The sequence below is a fragment of the Engystomops pustulosus genome, chromosome 3, assembly GCF_040894005.1.
Source record: "Engystomops pustulosus chromosome 3, aEngPut4.maternal, whole genome shotgun sequence".
NCBI lineage: Eukaryota > Metazoa > Chordata > Amphibia > Anura > Leptodactylidae > Engystomops > Engystomops pustulosus.
In genome coordinates, this window is record NC_092413.1 from 124114735 (window position 1) to 124133994 (window position 19260).

Here is a 19260-nt window from a genome sequence, read left to right on the forward strand (position 1 = left end):
GTCGCATTTTATAGCATTTTTTGTGGGATTGAAAAGGTAAAAATCATAATTTTTGGAGGGTTTATAACAGTTTTTTTTTTACGGCGTTTATCGTGGGGGTTCAATAATGATTTACTTTTATTCTACGGGTTGTTACGGACGCGGTGATACTATATATGTGGGGTTTGTGTTATGATTTAGACTTTTTTTTTGAGTTATATGTCTCTTTATATGTTTTGGGGGTTTGGGGCATTTTTAGTGATTTATGACTTTATTTTTTTATTGAATAACTTTTTTTTTTTACTTTTTCACTTTTATACCATGGGATATGAACAAGCAATCATCTGATTGCTTGTTCATGATAATATTCTGCAATACTGATGTATTGCAGAGTATTATCAGTGTCAGCCTATGCACTTGCATAGGCTGGCACTTTGCCAGTAAGATGACGTCACAGACGCCATCTTACTGGCAATTCTTGCTAGTAACTCTGGGGTCCAGATCGGACCCCAGAGTTACTATAGCAACGATCGGCGCCCCCCGAAAACGGTTCGGGGGGGCCGATCGTGGGGGAAAGACCCCCCAGATACTTGTTAGATGCCGCGGTCGCGCTGACCGCGGCATCTAACGGGTTAAGCACCCGCGATCGGAGACAACTCCGATCGCGGGTGTTACACTGGGGTGCCGGCTATTAGTTACAGCCGGCACCCCGTGTTTCCCGATGCCGGTTCGGCTCTGATCCAGAGCCGAGCCGGCATAAGCGCCGTGGCGGATATATCCGCCACTGAGCGCTAAGTCACTGCGCTCCGTGGCGGATATATCCGCCGCGGAGCGTGAAGGGGTTAAAACAGGTAACTTGATGCATAAAGAAATAAACACAACTACACAACACGTAGTGAAAAATGAAAAAAAAAACAAAAAACTATCGGATCAAGGATTGTTAACCAAGCCCACTGCTAAGCAGGTGTGTGCCCCCTCAAGAAGGATCTGCTCTTGTTTGAGCTTCTGGTTTAAAAAGAAAAGGATTACATAAAATTATGCAAATGAGCTCCAGGCTCCATCGGTTTTAAAGCCTTTTATTGTTAAAACAAGGGCATAAGAATCTTGAAGTAAAGTGTATGCTGCCAGAGGGGAGACACAGAAGTATGTTAGTGTGTATGGTTTAAAATCATTGACCCTGGTGGTAGATTTGGTTTAATCAAATTCTATAATGTACGAGAGACAAGGGGACTCACATTAAAGGGGTTATCCGGGTTTAAAAAATTTTTTATGGCCGGGCTGGGGAGGGATAGTTAAACATAATAAACATGGACTTACCTCCTCCGGCGCCGCCGATGTCCCACGCTGCAGTCACTTCGATCCGTGCCCCTGTAAACAAACAGGGGCACGGAAGCCGCGCACAGGGAGCTTCCGGTCCGCGTTGTGGACGGCTCCTCCCATCCGTCCCTATCTCTCAGCGTTGTAAGCGCTGGGAGATGGTGCGCATGGGAGCTTCCGGCCGGCCGGAAGCTCCCTGTGCGCCCTTGTACTGAAACCGGCGCACGGAGAAGACGGGCCGCGGCACGGGACATCGGCAGCACCGGAGGAGGTAAGTACATGTTTATTATGTTTAAATAGCCCTCCCCAGCCCGGCCATAAAAAATTTTTTAAACCCGGATAACCCCTTTAATGGAGCACCCCAAAGAGAACAGAAAACTACTACAGCCATGTTGTGTTGCCAAAAAAGAAACGGAGTTACAACGTTCATTAAAATCAATACATATAAATCTTTATTTTTGACACAAGACAACACAAAATTGTACTGTCATTCAAAATGATGTAATTAATGAATTTTATGCAAAGGAAATCCAATACAAAAGGTCCAGTGAGACAGAAACCTCATGACCACATGCCAGGGTATATTGCTAGGTTCTATAATAGATACATCAATAGAAAGTAATAGACAAGTGTCCTAGCCATTGTATGTCGTCTGTGGCTGCCTCCTGAACTCCCCAACGCGCGTTTCGCCCACGCTTCTTCAGGGGATACGAAACTGACACTGGAAGGCCGGTTTTTATACATACGGACAGGTGGAATTGGCGCACGCGCCGTGATCAGCTTCCGGGTCCGACTCATGCCCCACTTGCGGCAGCACGGCACTGGCGCGCATGCGCCGGGTCCGACAGCGCTATCGGATACCCGGTCATGCGCAGTGCGCCACAATGCCGCCGGCCGGGACAGTAGCGGAGCCGCACCACTCAGTGCGCGTGTGCACCTCTGTCCATGGATGTTGTAGGCATGTAATGGACCGCAACCTATTTTAATATATTTACTTGCCACTTTTTCTTTTCTTTTTTTCTTTCTTCTTTCTCTTTTTTTCTTTTTTCTTTTCTTCTCACGGCCCGTGCCCCAATTCCACCTGTCCGTATGTATAAAAACCGGCCTCCCAGCGTCAGTTTCGTACCCCTTGAAGAAGCGTGGGCTAAACGCGCATTGGGGAGTTCAGGAGGCAGCCACAGACGACATACAATGGCTAGGACACTTGTCTATTACTTTCTATTGATGTATCTATTATAGAACCTAGCAATATACCCTGGCATGTGGCCATGAGATTTCTGTCTCACTGGACCTTTTGTATTGGATTTCCTTTGCATAAAATTCATTAATTACATCATTTTGAATGACAGTACAATTTTGTGTTGTCTTGTGTCAAAAATAAAGATTTATATGTATTGATTTTAATGAACGTTGTAACTCCGTTTCTTTTTAGGTAATATATTAACTATGGTGGAGTAGTTCTAGATTCTGAAGATGGCAGGCTATGTGCCAAGTTCATAACTACAGCAACATGAAGATAAGGTATTTACAGCCATGTTGTGGTTCATGTTACGCTCAAATGTAGTTTCTACAAAAAAAAAAATTAAATGAAAATACAGTGTCAACTGTTTTAAGAAATTTGTGACTTTTTTGTTTGGGTCGTCGGCATGCTGTGGCCGGCTGACCGGAGGGAGGAGTTGGTCACAAGGAGGATCGGAGAGGCGATAGCGACGCTGCGGTTGTGAGAGGACCAAACAGTATGGCGCTGCCTTTTTCATCGGAGATCTAAATCACTTAAGAGCTAAGCATCAGCAGTGGTTATGCCTACTTTAATAAGGTATACTAATTGTATTTTTAGGGGCTGATAAGCTCGGTTTACCTAATTGACTTTTATGGGAAAAAATGAATCCGGTACCAGGTTTGGAAATTATGAGATAGGACATAATGAAGATGGAAATAACCGATTCCTTCACTAACCTATTACTAACTATACATTGGATCAAATGCTTAAACGAATCCCCGAAGGCTAGGATTACTCTGGAGAAAGATCTAGTTTGTTTGGGCTGTCGAGAGGTGCCCACTGTCTCCCCTGTTGTTTGCCTTATTTATCGAGCAGCTAGCTGCTAAAATTCGGAAGGATATAATGGAAGGAGGGTGTGGAGGAGAAAATGATAAGCTGTGTTTGTATGCGGACGATGTGGCCTTGTATCTTAGGAATTCACCCAGTTCTATCCCGAGAGTTAGAGAAGTGGTTGAAGAGAATGGGAGATGGTCGGGTTTGGAGATAAACTGGGAGAAGACCCAGCTTCTACTGTTGCATGCAGAGGTGGTGAGATATATAGATCAGAATAGGTTTAAAATCTGTTATGCAAATCTAGAATATTTAGTGATTCAGGTCTCTGCTCAATTGGATGATTTTGTACGGTTGAATTTGCTTCCCCTAGTTCAGAGATGAAGTATACGTGTGGTGTAAATTGCTCTTGTCAAAAGCCGGCAGAATCAGCCTCATAAATATGGTCCTACTCCCCAAAATTCTGTTTGTATTGGTTGCTTGCCCTATGTGGATTTCCAGCTCTTTTTTTTAATTTAATAGATTCTGTGTTAAAATTACTACTTTACAGTTTGTTTTTTAAATTTTCTTTCTGGTCTTTCTTTGTGTTGTGTCGATCATGTCCTGTCCTGAGGCTCCATTTGGTCAGAGCAAATGGCTGAAGGGGCACATTGCTTTACAACCAGCCAGGAAGAGGTGCTGGGCAGTGTGTCCAGAAACCCCATGGAGTCTCTTCACTAAGTGGGAAATGGACACCTTAGGCCAGAGTGTGGTTTAGGAAGGTGGATGAAAGAAACAGCAGACTGTGTGGATTTTTTCCCTCCAAGAATGAGACAATGGTAATATCATAGCTGTCCATAACTGGGGCATAATTCATAATTATGGGTTCCCAGTTACACAGGACAGTTATGGGGTCTAGACACACGCTTGTACCGAGTTTCAAAAGCCCAGCTGCAGGAGAAGTCAGCCAATAGTAGAACACCCCTGATATTAGGCTAAGACACCCAGAGTTTGATATGGCGTAAATGGTTATACGGTACCCAGTTGATTGGAAGCAATGGCAAAATTGTGCCATCCTTCATTCAAAAGTTATGGGGTTTTAATAAAACCCCAGACCCAGAAAGTGTCTCTCTCTGATTTGAGGGGGATAGAAAAACTCCCCCTCACGGTAACATCACAGCCAGGGGTGGGGGTCAAAAATCCCCTGGGTTTAAATTAGTTAAGCAGCCACATGGCTTTGGTTCAGTTTGAGGACTCTATTAGAAGACTGGATTGCTGTCTGTGCCCTGTCCTTGGGCTAAAGAACTTCTACCTATTTCAATAGCAAGAGTATGTTTCCGTTTTCCCTGTTTGTAAGTATCGTATGTGTATTGTTTTTAACTTCATTTTATCTGTCAATTTTATTTTTTGAGTGTACTGTATTTATGTATATTAAAGTGTTACTTTAGCAAGTCTCTGCTTGTAGCCTTAAAGAATCTTAGTCTCCATTACCATCAGTCATTTTAAGCGTAGTCTATGTAGGGTTGTGCTGAATTGAATGCTGTGTGAATTCATCATTTTAATATACTATAAGTAGTGAGTGCATGTGCTGTGTAAATAATCATTAGTGTCTGTGTGGTTGAGGTGCCTACTGCCTTCTCTGCCTAAGGAACTCGTGGGTGGTGGCAGCGAATTGACTGGGTGCCGAGATTGTGTAGAGTAAATTTAGGGTTAAGACGCCATTTTGTGGAAGTGGGTGGAGCTTAAGGGCTAAATTCTGGGACTCCATAGAGTAGGTGCACCCCGTGTGTGGACTCCGGTGAGTGGGGTTTGTGACACATGTGATCTTGAACGACTTAATATGGGGACGCAAAAAGGTCAGGATTAAGATAAAGCATTTGTATAAGCCAATGGGGGAAGGGGAACTTGCACTCCCGTTCTTCCTGGGCTATTTCATTTCAGCATAAATAAGTAAGTTGGTTTGTTGGAGGGAAAATAACTTTTTGGTATATTTCCTAGACCGCACAGAAGGGAGAATGGAATTGATTTTTGAGGTACTACAAGGTGGATACTTTACCCAAACACAAAGCAAGGATTAAATAATGTGTGATATGCTGCAGAAATCTTGGGACACAATTAAGAAGATATTGAATATATCAGGGGTTATGGTTGACACAGTTATATGGTATAATAGGTATCTCCAGGGCCTCTGGGACCTGCCAGACCCCGTTTTTTTGATTACTCAAGTCTGGGAGACTGGCAAGATGAAATCACTTTCTGAAATGGAGGGAATTTTTTGAGTTAGTAATAGGGATTATTTAAGATATTTTCAGATTGCACATGCATTTGCAGCTGTCAGAATGGAAAGATGTTTGAAGTTGGAAAGTAATGGGAAGATTAGACATGGAGCAAAGGGGAAATGGGAACCTACCGCTATTTTAGGGTTTATACAGGAGGTAATGTGGATACAGACACTAAAGAATAATCACCATGTTCCTATACAGGTGGTCCCCTACTTAAGGACACCCGACTTACAGACAACCCATAGTTACAGACAGACCCCTCTGACCAGCTGTAAGGTGTCTGTAATGAAGCTTTATTGATAATCCTTGGTCCCATTACAGCAAAAAATGTTTAAACTCCAATTGTCGACTTACATACAAATTCAACTTAAGAACAAACCTCCGGACCCTATCTTGTACATAACCCGGGGACTGTCTGTAATTGGAACGACAAGATCATACAGTATAATATAGTTCATAGGCTCTATTTTTTTTACCAAGGGAGTTGTTTAAGATGAAGATGATAATGCTTGCAGTATGAAATGTGAAAGTCCAGATACGGACTTTGCACCTACATTTACATATCATGTCCCAGGATCAAGTCTTTTTGGAAAAGAGTTTGTATCTATGTTGAACAAGGAGTTATGTTTGGGTTACTAGGGGAATTAAATATGGATCGCAGGGTTGGAAATATTGTTAGGAAAGTTATGCATATCGCTTGTGTATTGCGAGAAGGTGGTACCAACAATTGAGCAATGGCTACAGTTAACTACAAAGATAAAACAATATGAAATAATCCGACTGAGTAACCAAGGAGAAATGGAAATAGGTTATGTTTTTGCTCTTGCACCTTCTCCTCTGGGAGGACCGGATTTGGGGGGGGGAGGGGCGATAGGGAGGTTAGGTGGTTAACGGATATTTGAAGTGTAATGAAATGTAATTGTATCGTATCTGGTATTGGTAAAACGTATTCTGGGACAGAGGAGTATCGTACTCAGTATTATTAGATGCATTGTATGTTGTATGCAAAGAATATGTAAAGTCTTTATGTAATGCATAACGATCTGTGATAAAGAAGAATTGTGTATAAGGGGGGGGGGGTTCGGTAGGGAATGGGGAAAATTGATGTATTGGGAAAATGGATTTTGGAATAGAGGGGATTTTTATTATGTATTATCAGATGTATTGGGATGATTTATGTAATTTCTCCTTTTGCGATGTACAAGGATCTTTGATAAGAAGAATTTTTGTAAAGTTCTTTTTCGAAAATAAATAAAGAATTATTTGAAATAATAAAAAAAAGTGAGATATTTCACCATCCCAAACTTTTTGGTTTCATTTTTATACTATTTAATCAATGAGTGAGCCTTCATATAACTTCATATAATGAATAATGTTTAGGCATAAGGGATGTAGCCTTTATAAAAGGGATTGGGTTTTTTTGTCAGACGTAGTAATATGAGGCTTTTTTTTTTGCAGGAGTTGTAAATTTCAACTTATTTTTAAAGGTAAAAACAACATAATGAGCAACCTATAAACAACACTGTGATATGTAAGCAAATCATAGAAAAATTCAACAACTTATTTTCCTATTATTCGGGGGTCACATTCCTTGTAGCTCTGTAGAGAGAACATTACACAAATCCCCTGACATAGAGGTTATAAGAAGTCAGACAGTGATGCCCTGTTTCTTTATTCCTTGCACCGATTTTACTCGGATCACCCCTCCGGCTGCTCACTATACTTTTTTCCCTCCTCACCTCAGCCCTGGGACTTCACTGTCATTCTTCACGCCATCAATGGTTCTCCACCATTGAAGAAAGGGGCTGTATGTGGCAGGATGTTTACTTTCAATGAATTGTGGAAGCAGACTTTTGTCTGCCTCTCGACCAATCATAGCAGTAATGACATCATACAGCAGAGGCACTTGGGAATCAGGAACCAGACCAAAAACATACCATTAAAGGAAATCTACCATCAAAATCCATTATGATAAACCAGGGACAGTTGATCAGATTCAGGCACAGATTCAGACTGTGGTAATAATATATTTGTTATCCATGGCCTCCTTCCTAAAATCAAAAATATATTTTGAAATTATGCTAATGAGCTAGGTGGATTACCAGAGCCTCTGTGCTCAGGCTTCACAAATTGTTACTGGAGCACATCTCCCACCCCCTGTAATCTGATGGCAGCAGGGAGTTTTTACACATAGTGAGAGGTGGAAAAGTTCTACTACACAGTGTAACAGCCTGTGGAGCAACAATAACTTTCAGCAGAGTTTTCTTCCATTTCTTTTCCCCCATGTATGTAGTACACTCCCATAATTCAGGTATATTACACAATATTTGTGACATAATTTGTCATAGATTTTTAAAGGGAATTCTTTTAAAGGGATGTGTTTGTTGTATCAAGAATCCATTCAGAAGGCAATTGGTTTTCATATGTAATTTCTGTATTGCAGTTGGTATGGGACAGGTTGTTTATCTCTTCTGACCTGATGTGTTACTACTACATTTATTAGCTGCATCTTCGTTACAGGGAGAGGTGTCCAAACTTCAACTCCAAAAGGTAGATAAAACATCAAAAGATGTGTTTGGCAGTGTTATGCTGACTGATGTAGGAGTTGTTGCGTTCCTAAACTCCGCACCCCAAAGACTGTGTGTGAAAGATAGATAGCTGAATAAGCCTCATCAAAAATTGATATAAAAGGCAGTGCTTATATAAAATGGTGAAAAAAATCGCATGTACAGGAAAAGCAATAGAAAAGAAATAGTTAAAATGTTGGAAAAGATATAATTGATGAATTTATAGCAAATCTTTTCTTAAAATTCCACGTGACAATTTTAGTGTGTGTGTGTGTGTGCAGAATTATCTATGCATGTTAGTGTTCAGGGGAAGTATCCAAGGGCCACTGAAAATCAAACCAGTTTTCTATATGGGATGTCAAATAAAATGTCAAAGTCAAGTGATGTATAGATGGAACCATTTTTGTATATTCTAATATGCGGCATTTATACATCTAGTGTTAGTTCTATCTTACATATATGATAAAAAAGTAGTCATAGAAATTAGAAAAAAATGTACCCTTTAAAATTCACACACTTTATGGAAAAAAATGTCTGCATGTTCAATTCCAAATTGAGCTTAAGGCTCTGTTCAGACTTCACAAGCACATGATAATACCACTATTAGTATAGCAATGTTGATATAGATACATGTATGCAGGCAAAACTGAATGAGAAAGTAAGTCTATAAAAAATGTAGCTTTTATTTAAGGCAACACTGGGCTACTTCACAAATCACCTGAAATATATACATTGCTCCACACAACTATAAATTTTCCAGGACATTCACATAAGATTCCCTTAATACAGTGGCACATAAAGGTTGTACTGCATACTCTCATTTCATGGGAAAATTATGTTCTTGAAACCTGACATTATCTGACAAAACCACTACTGGGAATCACTAATTTATCCATAATCCATAAACTGGTTACAACCGGGTAACCTTAATAATCCAGTCTGAAAGATTAATAACGGTTGCCACTTTAGTAAAACACTGTTAAAAAGCAAGTTTAGTAAAGTGCACTGTTAATAATGGACATCCACAGATATAACACAAATCCAGTGGAAGAGACTAGTTTAGAAGTTTACCTGACTACAAAATATAGATTTTTAACTTTCTCAATAAATATTTTAGATTGCTTAATTTCTTTAGTAAATTTTTTATATTGAAGATTTTGAGAAAATTCGGTGCCTAAACAGAATTCACAGCACTTCTGCTGTATCTATTTTACTTCTCAAAAAAAAAAAAAAAAAAAAAAAGAAAGGAAATTAAGCAACACAATGGTTTTCTAACCTGCAGAATGTCAATTATTACAGTGAATTCAATGCTAAAAGCCATAGATAAGCACACTGTACCTAGCTTACATTTGACAGTTGCAAACTTGTGGCACAAGTCCTGAGTTTGCTTTTGTAAACTCTCAATGGGGGAGATGTATCAATCTACACCACAAAACTGAAGTAATTTGCACCTGAAATACACTGCGCCACATTTACTACTACTACAGAAAATGTAATATTGTGGTGCAACAAAGTAGAACGATAGAATGTGCACAGTACTACTCCCTGGTCTTGTACTGCACCGGATTAATCATCCAGCAGCAGACTAATCCAGTGATTTATAACCAGTGTGCCGTGACACATGGTTGGGTGTGCCGCGGGGAAAGTTCCCCAAACTATGGTGCCCCCTGTGTTTTGTTTCCCGGCAATGCGCAGCGATGTGCGGTCACGGCTTCTTACAATGTAGGAGACGTGTACAATAACACATGCACAAGCTTTGAGTGCGACAAAATAACATCACCGAGGCCGGCGCATCATCCTGAGAGCAGAGAGACTCTCGCATTTGCCCGCCACCAAGGTAATGCCCACCAATAATGCTGACTATATGAGCTTTTGCCTGAGTATATGAACTGTTGGCAGAATACTCAGCATATGAGCTGGTACTTTTAGTACTCCAGCAGTATACTGCATATAATAATGAGAAATGTAACATGAGAAATACTATAGTCATGAGGCTGGAGTACTACAAGTACCAGCCCATATGCTGAGTATATGAGCTGGCACTTGTACTCTGGCCTCATGGCCGTAGTACTTCTCATTGTACCCCTTTATTTTGCAGTATATGAGCCACAAAATAATCAGCACCATATACTAAAAACAGGGAGAAATTGAGAACTGTTGAGGAAGAGCTTCGTGTGCGTCTTTCCACCATTCCTGCCAGGATATCCCTTTTGTGTTCATAGAAACAGGCCCAGGTTTCACACTGCGTAAAATAAATTTAAAATCTATATTATTAACTATATGTATAATATGACTGTTTTTGTGTCATTTTGTGCTATTTTGGTTGGTGGTGTGCCCCAGGATTTTCTAAGTATAAAAAGTGTGCCGCGGCTCAAAAAAGGTTGAAAATCACTGGACTAATCAGATTAATTTGTTGCAGCAGAGAACGGTCTAAAAACAGACACATTAATACTTCTCCCCCATTGTGTCTGCAGTTCCTAATGACTTAAAGTATGCAAGACTATGAAATAAACCCTTCTAAAGTGTAGCAATTACCCAACAATGGAACCCTGTGGAAGTTTCACGGGTAAAGAAGTGTAGGCTTTTCCAACTGTTGATTCCATAAGAGAACCATCACCATTTAATTATTACAAAAAACCAAATGTTTTACAAGGTGAAAGAGGTAGCCCGAATAACATGACCCTTATAGGACAATAACTTTAACGTATACTTCGGTATTGCAAATTTGAACACACTTGACATAGCGAGATGGAGGCTAAGAAAACGGATGCAATTTTATTTAGAGGCCTTGGGATGCTGTTAAGTAACAGAGCACCCATAATATCTATTCTCCTGAAAAGAAAAAAAAATTCCAATGTATTGATTGTATATGTGCCCACCATGTGTTCAGACTGGTTTGGAGCAATAAACTTTGTACATGTTTAATGCAACCAAATATTCATGTATTTACATAGTAAAAACCTTCAATAGATGCTCTGATTCAGTAATTACATAAAATGTGCAACCCAAAATAATTCCAATACAAATTTTCCTTAAAAAACATGATTGCTAGATTAACAAATTAAAATCCGAATATAAATGTGTAATTTAATAGTTTAGACTTAGGCAGCAATGTGTTACATTGATATTTACAAAAAAGGGGAAAATTTAAAATAACTGAACAATGCACGCCCCTCCAAAAATATATACAAATATTCTGTAAAACATGAGAAGTGAGCCTGGTAAAAGCAATTAAAATTTCACACATAATACACAAATTGTTAATTTGTGGAAATGACAATTTATCAATAGAAACAAAAGCGTTTCGAAAAATATTTACAGAACTGAATAAAATTTTTTTCCTTTAGTCCCATAGGGATAAACATGGAATAAAAAAATTACATGACTTAAGCCATGGTTATTTTGGCCAATTTAAGTCACCTTCACAAAAACCCTAATAAAAATACATTTATTGGCATGCTTGAGAATTTCTAGATCACAATAAATGTACAGGCTTTGAATATTCTAGGACCATTCTATAGCGTGGCTTCAGTCTAGATTTTGTTCCTTTGCAACATTAGGAAGTTCATTGGGTATAATGTCCCGTTGAAGAACCACAACAGGTTTTAGTTCATTTAGCTGCTTAAGGACAAGTTCGATGTAATCATTAAATGCTTCATTTAAAACTATTTTTATATTGTCCATGTTGGGTATACGTGATGGGTTAGAAAATAGTAAGTATATATCCGTGTCAAAGTCCTCATCAACAGAAAGCCTTGGTCTCTTTTCGGTCGGCTGTGTTACTGCCTCGGTCTCAGGATTCTCCTTTTCTACAGTTTTCTTCTCCTTGACAACAGACTCTTCAATGAATTTAAGGAATGAGACTTCAAATCCCATAGGTTTGAAGGAACTTAAATCAAATGCTGGCGTCTCATCACTACCATCAGAAATTAACTGTTCCTCACAGCTAAGAGTGCTACTAGTGTCAGCAGACATTTCCTCAGGTCCATCATTTTTTCTTTTTTTATGTAGAGTCCCATGCTTTTGCTTATTGGTTCTTTTTAAAACATTTGGAGGCCTCTGTGGCTCAGATGGACAGGAACTTGAATCCTGGAAGTCACTGCCTACAATGGGTGAAGTCCTTGCCTGGCTCTCTGAGCTTGTGCTCTCCTCATTGCTTAGTTTAGAAATAAAAAGTTCTGTTAGCTCATCCATCTCATCCTTTTCAGTTTCACTTTGTTGTGACGTGGAAATTGTTGACTCATCACTACTTTCAAGTGAAGTGGAGGTTAGTTGTTTTTGGGGAGGCAATGCTGTTCCACTGGGGCCCTCATTACTCTCTGACTTTTCAATGTCTTCTTCTGACTGGAATTTGGGTGGCTGAGGTACTTCTTTAGTCTTGGTGCGTCCACTTCTTTTAAATACAATTAGTGTTTTTTTGTGCTTTTTGATGAATGGCCTAGAGAGCTTGTGGGACTTATAATGCCTGATCATATTGTTTTCATTGGCAACAATAGATGTACACCCACGTACCATGCAAGGATACTGCTTTGTGTGTGTGTTCTCACATTCAGCCAAAGCAGATTCTTTATCTTTCAAGGAGTATGTATGTCTGCCATATTTAAGTGTTGATGGTCCACTGTCATTTCGGTTAATTTTGCCCTTTTCTCCATTGACTTTGCTTTTTTTTGTTTTAGGACCATCAATATCATTTTCACACTTTTGTCTCTGTACCTTGTGTTTTTCCTTAGGAGTTTTATCATCTACAGTTTCTTGATCATTTGCACTCATTTTCCTTGGCCTGATTAAATGTTCTTTGTGTTTATCTTTGTGCTTCAGATAAATATGTCGAAGTAAATTAGACCTTGTGGCATAAACCCGATCACAGCCCTCACAATCACACTTGTACATTTCTTCTCCTTCTATTTTAACATTTTTCATTTTTAAGTTATGAACTTCCTCAAGGTGTTCAATATAATGTGAGCAAGTGGTAAAAGTAGACTCGCATTGACTTTGATCACAACTGAACTGTCCTATATTACAAGTGGCAACCACATTTTCAACCTCTTCTGCAATCATTTCATGAAGCTTTACATAATGTTGTATTAAAGTTGCAAAACTGGCAAATATTCGAGAGCAGTCAGTCTCTGTACACCTGAACTCTTTGATGGGTGGTCCATTGCTATCCTCTCTTAGGTCTTCTTCTAGAGAGAATTTGGAGGCATCAGATTTGTGGAAAGCTTGATAATGAAGTATAAGGTTCTGCTGAATAGTAAAAGCTGCTGTGCAGCCCTCATGAACACATTTGTAGGGTTTATATGTATTTGAGCTTGGGGTAGGCTGTCTGTCTCTTTCAAAGTTCTTTTTATTCCTTTGTTCACCGTCTTTAGGTTTCCTCCGTATTTTAGGTCTTTTTTTGCTTTTTTGATCAACTGCAAAAGAATGCAACTCTGCAGAAGGCAAATCAAGAGGCTCTCCAATTTCCTCCACCTTGAGGGCTTCTACTGGTTTCACAGAAGGTAATTCTTGATATATCTCTGGGTTCTGGTTGATAGGTTCTGGTTTTGTCATTCCTAAAGTAACTTCATAAGGTTCAATGCTTTTCTTCACTTCTGGACTTCCACAAGGCATTTCAGGAGACAATTCATTACTTTCACTGGCAGATTTTCTACCATAAGGCCTTTTTATTTTTAACTGTACCATTTGTTCTGAGGTAAAACGATGCATTGACTGACAGTGCGCGCGGAGATTTGAGTTTCTAGTGAAGGTTTTTGTACATGAAGGTACAACACATCTGAAAGGAGCAAACTTGAGCTGATGTTTCTTTATCTCTCCTAATTTCTCTTCTGTGTAATAATGTACCTTAGTATAATGCTTGAACAATGCATCTTTAGTCATTGCACAATAGTTACAGCCCTCCTCCTGACAAATAAAAGGTTTATCAGTACACTTGTCACCTAACTGTGAAGATGCATCAAGTGTATGTTCAGAGGATAGATTAACACTTGGATTTGGGACTATGACACTAGACATTATAGGCAACTTTTCACAAGGTGGAAATTTCACTTCTGTTTCTAGGCCCTCACAAATCACACTATCTACAAGCTGAAGCCTCTGCACCAAGCCCATAATCTCTAACACCTGTTCGTCATACTTTACACTAGTTTCCTGGGTAGGAGACACTGAGCAGATTGGTATGTTCATTTTGCTTGTAGGACTGGTAGCTGTATTAGAATTTATTATGCTGTGCATGACAGTTATATCCTCATCTATACTGCTAGAAACACTACACTGACTTGGTGGCATAGCAGAGGAAATATTCTGAATGTTCCCATTAACGGAGTAAACTGCAGTGGAGTCAGAATGCATAGTTCCAAAAGTCTTCTCCCTGAAGTCAGCGTGAACAGTTATTTTTTCTGTGCCTTTATGATCAGAAGTGAATGCAGGATACTGTAGTTCGTCACTTTTTTCTTGTTTTGCAGCATGCTGGCATATGGCTTGCGTTTCTGAGCTAGCCTTAAGACTTTCATTGATGCAAGACATAAACAACTCTTTGTCCGCACTGCTCAAATGTTTTGCTAGATTTTCCAATAAATCTGAACCATAAGTCATAAAGTTTGGTTGCAACTCTGCTGACATTTGGAGGTTTCCTCCCACAGCAGCCAAAATATTTTTTGCGAGTTCATGTGAAGCCTCTACAGGTGTGTCTGCTTTTTTCTTCCTTTTAGAACTGCTGCTCTTTTTTCTAGAAGGGGTAGAAGAACTCTGAGGTCCGCTGATAACAGACACTCTGGTACTACATACTGGTTGGGGTATGCAATGGTCTCTCTCAACAGAATTTGCCTCTAGATTAGGACAAGAGACATTACTTGTCTTCACTTGTTCCACTTTAAGAAGCTCAGATCCATTAGCACTGTTATTTAGATTGAGGTTTTCCAGACGGTGTCCGCTCTCAGCACTGCAGCTTGTCTGCATAACTTGTGTGAGGACAGCAATTGGTGGTTCGGCTGTGCTAATATGAGAAGTTTTGGTAATGCAATCATCTGAAGTTGTTGTGGGAGGCAGTGCTCTGGTACTTGAACTTTCTTCAAAACTCTGCTTAACTGGACTTATCAGTTTGTTCACAGATGACGAATAGCTAGATATGCTAGGATGTATAAAGCCACTATGCAAATATTGAGTACTCTCATTGTCAGACTGAACAGGTGTCATAAATGGCTCATCTTTAACTGCTATTTCAGGGGTAAAAGCATGTGCAAGTGACTGAGCATTGTGTGTTGGACTGGATGAAAGAATCATACTTGCCAAAACAGAGGGCTGTCCATCTTTCTGTGAAACTACTGGAGGAAGGTCATACTCATTATGGGGCTTACACACAGCCCTTTTAGACAAATGGCCACCCAAAGATCGAGGATTATCAAACACCCTGAAACATCTACTGCAGATAAACTTACCATCTCTAATAATTGCAGGGCATTTAGCACGAGGGCTATGCTTTGATCTTCGCTCTTTAATTTTTGCCTTTTCAACATCACTCTTTTTATCTGCAGAATTCGACAGCATGGCAGATGATTTATCTAGATTAAAATTGCCATCCATTTCAGTTCCATCAACCTGTTTGGAATATGGAGTTTCAGGATCTACTTTCAAAAAATTATTAGCCTCATTACCAGCTAGAACATGATCTGAGCTGCCTCCAAGCTGAGAGAACACTGCACTTCCACTCAAAGATGACATCACTGGCAGAGGGTCATTTTCTGTTGGCATTGGAAGAAATGGGTCTGAACCGTTTTCAAATTTCATTGGCAAAACTTTTGCTAAATCATCAATTTGTGATGACAAGGTAGTATTACTCAAATTTCCAACTTCAGGCCCCAAAAGGGTTTCTGACATTTTTTTAGGAATTCCTTGAGACATAACAGTTTCTACAGGACTCAATAAAGGATTAACTATGTTTCCAAGGTGTGTAGGGAAGACTGGATTTGGTAGATGTTGCAACTGGTTACAGAAACTTGGATTCACTGAATTCTGTACAGGTGACTGGAAACTACAATTAGTTTGACTTCCTGACCCAGGAAGTATGCAATAGGTAGGTTTTTCGTCAGGTGCTGATGGCTTATGTTTCTTCCTGTTCTTTCGCTCAGTTTTAAAAGATAGATAATGGTCAGGGTGAGTACTTTTCATGTGTTTGCCAATGCTCTGTATTGAATTATATATTCGTGTGCATCCTTCTACCTTGCATTTAAATCTTTCTAACGGAGCTGAAGGTACCGGGGTCACAGTGGCATTACTGATGGGTGGCAACACATTTGAGAGTGCATTACTTGTTTCAAGTGACAGAGGCAAAAGATTTCCTGTCTTAGCACTGGCTTGATACCCAGACAACTCAAGATTATTTTCGCATAATGGGGCAATTTGTGTAGCAGCATTAAATGGCATGATGCTACTCATCTGCTGCTCAGCTTCCATCTTGCATTCTGTAGATCTTATTGCATTAGATTGAGATCTACTCAGCTGACCTTGGCTGCAATTTTTTTCCTCTTGAAACGATGCGAGGCACTGTTCATGCATACCTGACGTGGCTATATTTTGTGCCACAGCTTCACTGGTAAGTAGTTTATTTTCACTCAAAAGATCATGAAACCCTTCAACAAGGGGTGGCAATTTAACATTTGATTCAGGTGGGTATGAAGAATGAACCAGCATTTCTGCCTTAGGGACTATATTCTGAGCCACAGAGGTCGTTGGTAAAACCTGATTTAGCAAATCAGAAGTATGGAGAGCATCACTAGAAGATGGAAGTAGTTTACTGAACATATGTACAGAATTCTCAAGAGAACCTCTACTTTCTTGGTCTGCTTTCTGATCCTGCAGTAATGCAGTGGGATTTTTAGCTATGGCAGAACTGGCAACATCTGCATTAGAATTTTTGTTTGCAATGGATTTTTGTAGTGATTTTCCTTTTACACTTTTACTTTCAGCATCAGTTTCTGTAAGTTTTGGCAGATCCACCGGCTTTATATCTTCTGGAACTAGAGAGTCCGATGAATGCTCTGATAAGTGCTGTTGTAGTTGAAGTTCAGAATGATATATTTTTCCACAGCCAGGGATTTTGCAAGTGAATGTGTTGTAGTGTTGTGCTTCATGGTCAAACAGCATGTAAGCTGCAGAGAATATTCTTCCACACTTTGGAAACATGCATTTTGCTTTGAATTCCTGATGTGCCTTTCTGTGTGTTAACAAATCTGCATATGTGTCAAAGCTTGCCTTACACTTCATTTGTATACAAATGTATGGTTGACTTCCACAGTGCATTTGCAAGTGATCATTTAAATGGGTATGACTGACAAACTGCCTCCGACAATACTGGCAAACAACCTTCTTGCTCTGTATCTCAAGGAAGCGAGTGGCTTCTTCGCTGTCTTTATGACCTTTCACATGTGCAATCAGATTTTTGAAATACTTGAAACCTTTGCTGCAGAACTGGACAGGACAAGGGAACTCATTGACAGGAGCTGTCTTATCAGTTTGTAAATTCTCAGATTGATTACCTTTGTCATCGTTTTCATCGGAGTTGTCATTATCATTGAAAACTATGAAATCATCAGAATAAAGTGTATTTTTCTTAACTTGTCGCTCTTGTTTAGTAACAGTCACAGTTTTCTTATTTTTACAAGTTTGAGGTTTTTTAGGCAAGTTCACCAGTTTCTTGGTAGGTTGCATTGTTTCTAGTCTCTCTTTGCAGGATTGTTTGACATGTAAGGTTACATGAGGAATTAAGGTTTCTTTAGTGGTATGTTGTTTTGCACAGATTGGACAACTATAGATGCCATCTATGCAGTGTTTTTGAGCATGTCGAATTATTCTGTGGCCAAGAAACTCTTTGTCACACAACACACAATACTGCATATATGCTTGCCAGTTTCGAAATCTTGCAGATATAGATCCACCCTCTTGCATTTTCTTGATGCGCTTCTTTTTTTTCTTTTGTTCACCGACATCTGGGGCAGGAGCCAGGTCATTAAAGCAATCAAGACCATTTTCTGTAGTGTCTTTAGTCAACTCTTGGAAATCATCTACATGATCATATTCTTCATTATCATTTAACTCATCAATTGAAGAGACAATCGATGCCTCTTCTCCCATTAGTGCCAGACACTGTCTTTTCAAAGTTTTCCAGTCCCAAAACTCTGGATCAAACGGCCATCGGGTTTTCAAGACCAGCAACAATTCACAGCGCAAGGAGTTTGGTACAGGAAGACTTTCTTCATCATATTTTTGGTCTGGCTGGTTATAAAGCATTTCAACAGCATAATATGCATCCACAGTGGGCTCCAACAGGAATTCTGTTAGCTGGCAAGCTCTTTTGACCTCCAAGTCATCAGGCAATAAACAAGAGATTGTTTTGCAGATGGAAATTTTCACCTTGGCATTGTCACTTGACTCCAAGCGAAGGGCTCGTACACATAGCTCAATACAAGTTGGAAGTCCTGCGGCCTCAGTCTGAAATCACAAAAGAAAAATTCATAGTAGGTGGTGGAAGTAAAAACAATTGTTGTAATCTTGAAAAAGGCTGCAAAGTTAGTCTGAAATATCAGTATATATTTAAAATATACAGAATTATGGAACTGTAAAATCAGAAGAATTACCGTTTGCTTACAAATACGGACAAGGAAACTTATGTACTTGCCTCGGTCCGGAGCTCACATTGCACATGTGCTGGGAGTACAATGAAGTCGGAGCGGGGTAACCGCTCCGATTTCAATGAATTACTGTGCAGGCATGGGGAGCACCAGAGATAGGGCCCTTTGGACCCAGCTCTAGATGAGCATAAAGTGTTTTTTGTTTTTTTTAAAATAGTGGCCATCAAGAGCGCTCAAACAGGGCGATATATATGGGAGACTAAACCAGTGGTCCATAAGGTCCTGCGGTTTCCCAAATTGCACCCGACAGGTTCTCTTTAAATCCTTCTCAGCTGTTGGGAAGTAGTTGAAAATGAGCTTTTATCAAACACCAATCACTATGCATTAAGAATCCTAGAAAATGTACCAAAACAGCACATTTTTTAAATGAGGCTGCAATGTATTCAATAAAAAATGGTGGTATA

The 19260-nt window shown here is 39.6% G+C and overlaps 2 protein-coding genes across 2 annotated transcripts in view; both read right to left on the reverse strand.

Moving 5' to 3' along the window:
- Positions 1 to 19260, reverse strand: part of CFAP206 (cilia and flagella associated protein 206) — a 162674-nt gene that overhangs the window by 81715 nt on the left and 61699 nt on the right. The gene's annotated exons all lie outside the window — the stretch shown is intronic.
- Positions 8838 to 19260, reverse strand: part of ZNF292 (zinc finger protein 292) — a 39805-nt gene continuing 29382 nt past the window's right edge. Inside the window, exon 8 of the mRNA XM_072141988.1 lies at positions 8838 to 18656. Coding sequence (XP_071998089.1) covers positions 11703 to 18656 — 6954 coding nt within the window. The 3' untranslated portion in view covers positions 8838 to 11702. The remainder of the gene's footprint in view (positions 18657 to 19260) is intronic.